This window comes from Hordeum vulgare, unplaced genomic scaffold, assembly GCF_904849725.1.
Source record: "Hordeum vulgare subsp. vulgare unplaced genomic scaffold, MorexV3_pseudomolecules_assembly, whole genome shotgun sequence".
Taxonomy (NCBI): Eukaryota; Viridiplantae; Streptophyta; class Magnoliopsida; order Poales; family Poaceae; genus Hordeum; species Hordeum vulgare.
The window spans coordinates 99,135-104,718 of record NW_025422501.1 but is presented as its reverse complement, the minus strand read 5'-3'; the positions used below and the strand labels follow the sequence as shown (position 1 = coordinate 104,718).

The 5,584-nt window shown below is 46.0% G+C and overlaps 1 protein-coding gene across 1 annotated transcript; it reads right to left on the bottom strand.

Moving 5' to 3' along the window:
- Positions 1–788: 788 nt before the first annotated feature.
- LOC123418184 lies at positions 789–2,541 on the bottom strand. The gene is made up of 3 exons (XM_045106952.1): positions 2,139–2,541; positions 1,822–2,042; positions 789–1,382 (listed from the first exon to the last, which is right to left on the bottom strand). The coding sequence occupies exons 1-3, from the start codon at positions 2,539–2,541 to the stop codon at positions 789–791; spliced, it is 1,218 nt and encodes a 405-aa protein (XP_044962887.1).
- Between the last annotated feature and the right edge of the window lie 3,043 nt (positions 2,542–5,584).

Genomic DNA, 5,584 nt, shown 5'->3' with positions numbered 1-5,584 from the left:
GACTTGGATAAAAATGAACCGTTTGTTTAATTGATATTATGTTTTTCTAATGGTTGGTCCAGAAAACAGGATTATTAATAATGGGGAGAAGCACGGGTTCGTACCGCCGTTGAGGATGCGGAAGTCTCAGTTCCACTATGCACTGACACGGGTACCGAGTGCATCCGCAACAGACGGGGACATGAGAGTCGTGCCGTAGCCGGCGAGGATGTGGGTGCCGTTGCCATTTCCGTCGCTCTATAGAACTAACACTTTTTATATTGCATACTTTACATGTTTCAGATTACACATTTTATAATTTTTAGAACTGAAAGTTAGATTCCGATTGTTATCTTCACATTAATTCAATATGTTGTCCACTTTAGATCTGTTCTTTCACATTCCCACATTTTTCTTTCACCTTAACCCAAGAGAACTTCCTGAAATCTTTACCATAGTTTTGTGATTTCTAAATGGGTTTGATTTCTTTTTGGTCTGATTGAACCTCACATAACATAGTAAAATGATGAGTAATGGGGTTTGTATTAAACATGACCTTTCGAGAGGCATAGATCATCATGCTATAGTATTCTATTATTTTTTAAATTTCTAGAATATGAATTCAGAATCCAATACTCATATTAAATTTAATGGGCTGCTTTGATCAAGACGTGCGTTGCACGGACATGTTTACTAGTGTCAAGTAAAAACTTGGTTAAATTTCAGTCGACTGAGACCTGGCCACACCCATATATCAACATTGCCCACTACAAAATACCCATGGAATAAGATTAACTTGAGTATATAGACTACTCATGGCGGAAACAGGACCAAGCGACGGTAATCTGCATACTACAAGACCCAAAGTTAATCTCCATGACGCTTACACATTGTCTCTTTGCTTCGAAAACTGCCTCAGCTTTCTCGATGAAACCCCGTTCCTCATCAACCGAACATGCCACCACGGAAACCTTGAGCATCCCCTCGATGTAGACGGAGATGACGCGGCGCTGGAGCTTGACCACACCTTCAGAGTCGACGGGCAAAGCTCTACCGTCTCTGGTATTGAGCAGCTCCACTTCCAGGCCATTGTTGCTGCTCATGCCGGCAGTGAACGCGCCTCGGAGACCATCCGGCCATGACCCGTGGGTGATTTTGATGCGGACCGTGGCCTCCACGGAGCGATTAATGTGACTGGATTCGAGTTCAAGTGTGCTGAGCCTGCTAGGGTAAATGCCTGCGAGACATAATCCGGTCCCGTAACTCAGGACTAGATCGCTCAAATCTCCGTCCTCGGATCTAGTTCTACTCGCGCCCTTCACCTTGAGCGAGACCTCGATGTATGAAAGGTCCCTCGACACGGCAATGGCGCGACTAGGGCCCGTCAATGCTAGGTATGGATCCTGCATGGGAATGGCAATTGTCCATGTAAATATTAAGAACATCTTCAACCGCAGAGCAAAAAAAAGCTGCTGATTGGTACTCCCTCTATACCGAAATACTTGTAGTTTTAGTAGGCTAAGTTTAGCCTACTAAAACTATAAATACTCCGTGAGGTGTGCTGAAGTAAAAGTGAGGAGCAAAAGTGATATTCTGTACAGAGGAAGTAAAACCTTAAAATTTTGGGTTTGGCGCCAAAAAGAGCAGACCTAGCTAAAACAAAAATGCTACATCTACGGCCTCATTACAGAGATTTTACGGACCTTTCGACCAACTAAACTTGCGCCCCCCCTGATTTTCGGTGGGTGGGACCCTCCCTCCCCCTTTTATCCAATCACAGATTGCTACCTCAAATTTATCCTGTAATAGGCCTGTAAGAGTCCGTAAACGTAGCGTACTAACCTCTTGAGTGATTATTTGGCAATCACCCCTCCGGCGGTGGAAAAGAATGTTGCGCTTGTGATCCAAGACATCTCGTGCCGCGATGATGCCATACACTTGCAGCGGCCATTGCAGGCAATCGTCGACCGCTGCGATCTTCACCGACGTGATCTGCAAGGTATCCATGGCCTTGGGCCTATCATGGGGAGCAGGGTGCGTGTACCGCATGGCGGGGATCGATGCTACATGGATTTCATCAGATGTTGTGTATCAAGTTAGTACGAGCAATTAACTGGTCAAATATATGTATGCAGCTTGAGCGTAGATATACATCTTACTGGTTTGATGGAAGGTGACGCCGGGGCGGGCGACGAGTTGGTTCCAGTAGCGTCGGAACCGGGCGGCGAAGAGCTCCTCCTCGCACTGCGCCCACTCCGCCGCTGCGTCCACCTGCCGACACACCTCGCGGTAGGCTTCTCTTGCCTTCTCGGCTTCCTCCGCCTTCACGCTGGCTATGACGGCGGCTTCTTCGGCTTTCGCCATGGCCATGCCGACGGCTTGCATGGACTCCTCGGCCTTGGCCGCGGCCGTCGTGGTGGCCTCCTTGGCCTCCGCTTCGGCTTGCCGGGACTCCTTATCCGCTGTGACCATGGCATCGTAGGCGTTCTTCCTGTCTTTCTTCATGGCTTCCGCGGCCGCGGCCCTGGCGGCCTTCGCCTTGCGCCTCCTCGCCGTCGCCATGGACGCTGCTTATTAGCTAGCTGTCTCGTTCCCTGGGAGAACGCCGCCCGTGTACATATAGATGGTGGTGGCTGTAGTCTGATTCCGGCTCAGTTACGAATCCGAGGAGGGGAGTCCACTTCCAGTCCTCCGACCTTCGCCTTGCGCCTCCCAGCTAGAGGAGGAAGGTGGAAACAAAGTCACCCCATCGCCGTCTAGAGAGATGGCGTCGGCGATCCGCTCCGCCGCGGTGCTCCGTCAGCGTCTTCCGCGCCTCCTGTCCTCCTCCGTCACCAGATATTTTCCGCGAGCGCTCGAGGAGGAGCAGCGCTTCCTCGTCCGGAGCGCCGGCGGTGGGGGATGCTCGACTTTTCAGCTGCAGCTCCGCCGCCGCCAGGAAGTCCTACACGGATCCATGTACACTCAACCCCGGGCAGCACAGACGGCATGGCGTACCTTATAAGGGCAGCCAAGAAGGAAGCTCTTGACTGGAGACAGATGCATGCGGGAACACCTTGAAGCATCGGCGCAGAGACGATTAGAACGCGAGCAAGTGTACAAGCGGCAGGATAGGGTGGTTAATTGTGCCGCCGCCGCTTTGTTCCTTGCCTTGCTAGCCGGCAGTGCGTTCTTTCGATGAGTAAGCAGAGGAGTGGAGAAGCCAATCTTATAGGCCTCTAAGTTTTTTTAGATTACTATGTCGTTGTGGGTTTTGGCTAGTATTTGAAACGGTTTTGCTAAAACACATCTAGATGTAAGATAAATATTTACATATCTAAATCCTATATCATTGATCTTATGTAGAGGTTCATGCGTATATTTTTTTTTCTTTCATATTTTGTTTAGTCATTTAGATGTGCAATGGTACACCCTATTTAAAATGTGTTTCTATTGCATCCAACTAATTCGTTGGCTTAAGTTGTGGACCTGTTTGCCTAGGCCGTATTCATCCCACGTACGTGTTAATTTCTACCCTGGTAACGAGATCATTTTGCTCCCGTCCCAGACGGCTGGAACCCTAGACGCCGCCACAGAAGCCAATCTTTCACTGCCGTCCTACGACGGCTCCCCTCCGTTGACGACATCGGTCGTCTGTGGTGAGGGGAGCCGTTGGATCCACGCATGTGGATCCTTTTTAGTCTTTTGTAGTCTAGGTTTTTAGGTTGTTCTCATCTTGACTTCGGCGACGACGATGGCGTCGCTGAATAATGATTCTTTGGATCCTTTCTTGACGAGACCATCAGTCCTATGGTTGAAAATGGATTTGGAAGCCAGTTCAAAAATTGATGGCGTCGGGACGGCGGCATCCTCGCAATGGACCTGTCTCCTCCGGCTTCGCTGTTGCCATGGCGTTTGCTCCTGCGTCGGCGCATAGCTTGGAAGGTAGTTCAGGAGTGGGTGCATATTGTAGTTTGCATCGACATCTAAAAGATGAAACGCGTGTTGTGTTCGTGGTTCATGGATGACAAGTATGCTTTTTTTCTTCGACGTCTTAGTCATGGTGGGGTGTCAGATATGGAGTTCGATGATGTGTCCGATGGGTTGCCCCTGTCTGGTCCGTTCAATGGCTAGGGATCCATTTTTAGTGAGTCACCAAGAAGGTCTGCAAAGCTGCATATCAGCGATGGAGACGCGTCGAGTTTGGATGAGGAGGTGATCCATCATTTTTTTGTTCAATGGTTGTTTTGGTGGTGCGGGAGGCAGCCAATGAACGTCGGTGCGAAGCTCAAAGATGTTATGCTATCTTTATAGTTTTTTCATGTCGGCCTTGACGTGGCATGTACTTTGACCTTTATGACATGAATAAAACACGTATTATCATGGGAGAAAAAAAATATATGAACCTTTTTTTTGGCTGTCTTATTTAAGTTGAAGTTGTGAACCTGTTTTTTTTTTGTTTTTGGCGTCTTATTTAACTTGAAGTTGTGGACCTGTTTTCTTGTTTTCGACCGTGTTAAGTGCATTATTGTGCCATGACCACTACCCTTTTCATATTGGGAAACGTTTCGTAATGGGGCGCCGACCGAATGCTTCGGCCAGTCGCGCGTGACCCGCGGGCTGTGGCTTGCCAATGTATGCAATAATTTTTGTCCAGATTTGCTACAACAGTTGTAAAATTTGCTACAAGCGTTTTCTATTTTTGTTACGATTTGTTCATTAAAAAAAATCTACATCCACGTTTCGTTGCAACTCGAGTTCGTTAGATTTTTTTGCTACAACCGTGTTATTTTTTAGCTACAACCGGTATATTTTTTTGCTGCAACTATTCACTAAAAAAGTTGCATACACGTTCATCAGAGTTGTAACCCGAGTTCACCGGATTGTTTTGCTATGACCCTTATTTTGTTTTGCTACTACGCATCATCAGCTTCGTTTTTTTGCTACGATCACGTAGATTTTTTTTTGCTACAACTATATTTTTGTTGCAACCGTTGACAAAAATTGCTGCATCTGAACAAAATATGTTGCATCGAGGAAACAATTGCTGCATAGATAGATCTAACGGTGCGCTCGTTTGCGCCGGCGCGCCGATGCCCAGTACTGGCCTTTCATGATCATATTTATCTCTTTTCTCAGCTTCAGATTCGGTCCAGTTGCTCATTAGATGGTCCAACGGGCTCGACGGGTCATATGTAGGACCGGTGGTTGGATGCACCATTTCTAGTAAAGATATTGAAAGGGACAAGCTATGTAAATAACATACATGTTAAACAAATATTACATATCAAAATTACAGAGTAAATTAATACATCATACACATCGAAGGGCCAAATTATGAAATTATAGAGTTACATTATTTCGAGTTAAAAATGTTCCCGTTTTATTTTCTTTTTGTCATTTTCTGTTTTTTTCTTATTTTTTCCTTTTTATTTTCAAGGTTACTTTTTAAAATAAAAGTTCATGTTCCAAAATTGTTCTTGATTTTTAAAAAATGTTCCAAATTTGAAAAAATTGTCATTTTCATAAATTGTTCATAGATTCAAAAAATGTGCTTGATTTTTTCAAAAATGTTGCGATTGCTTTTGTTCCAATTTTTTTATAAATTTCTAAAAAGCTCCTGGCG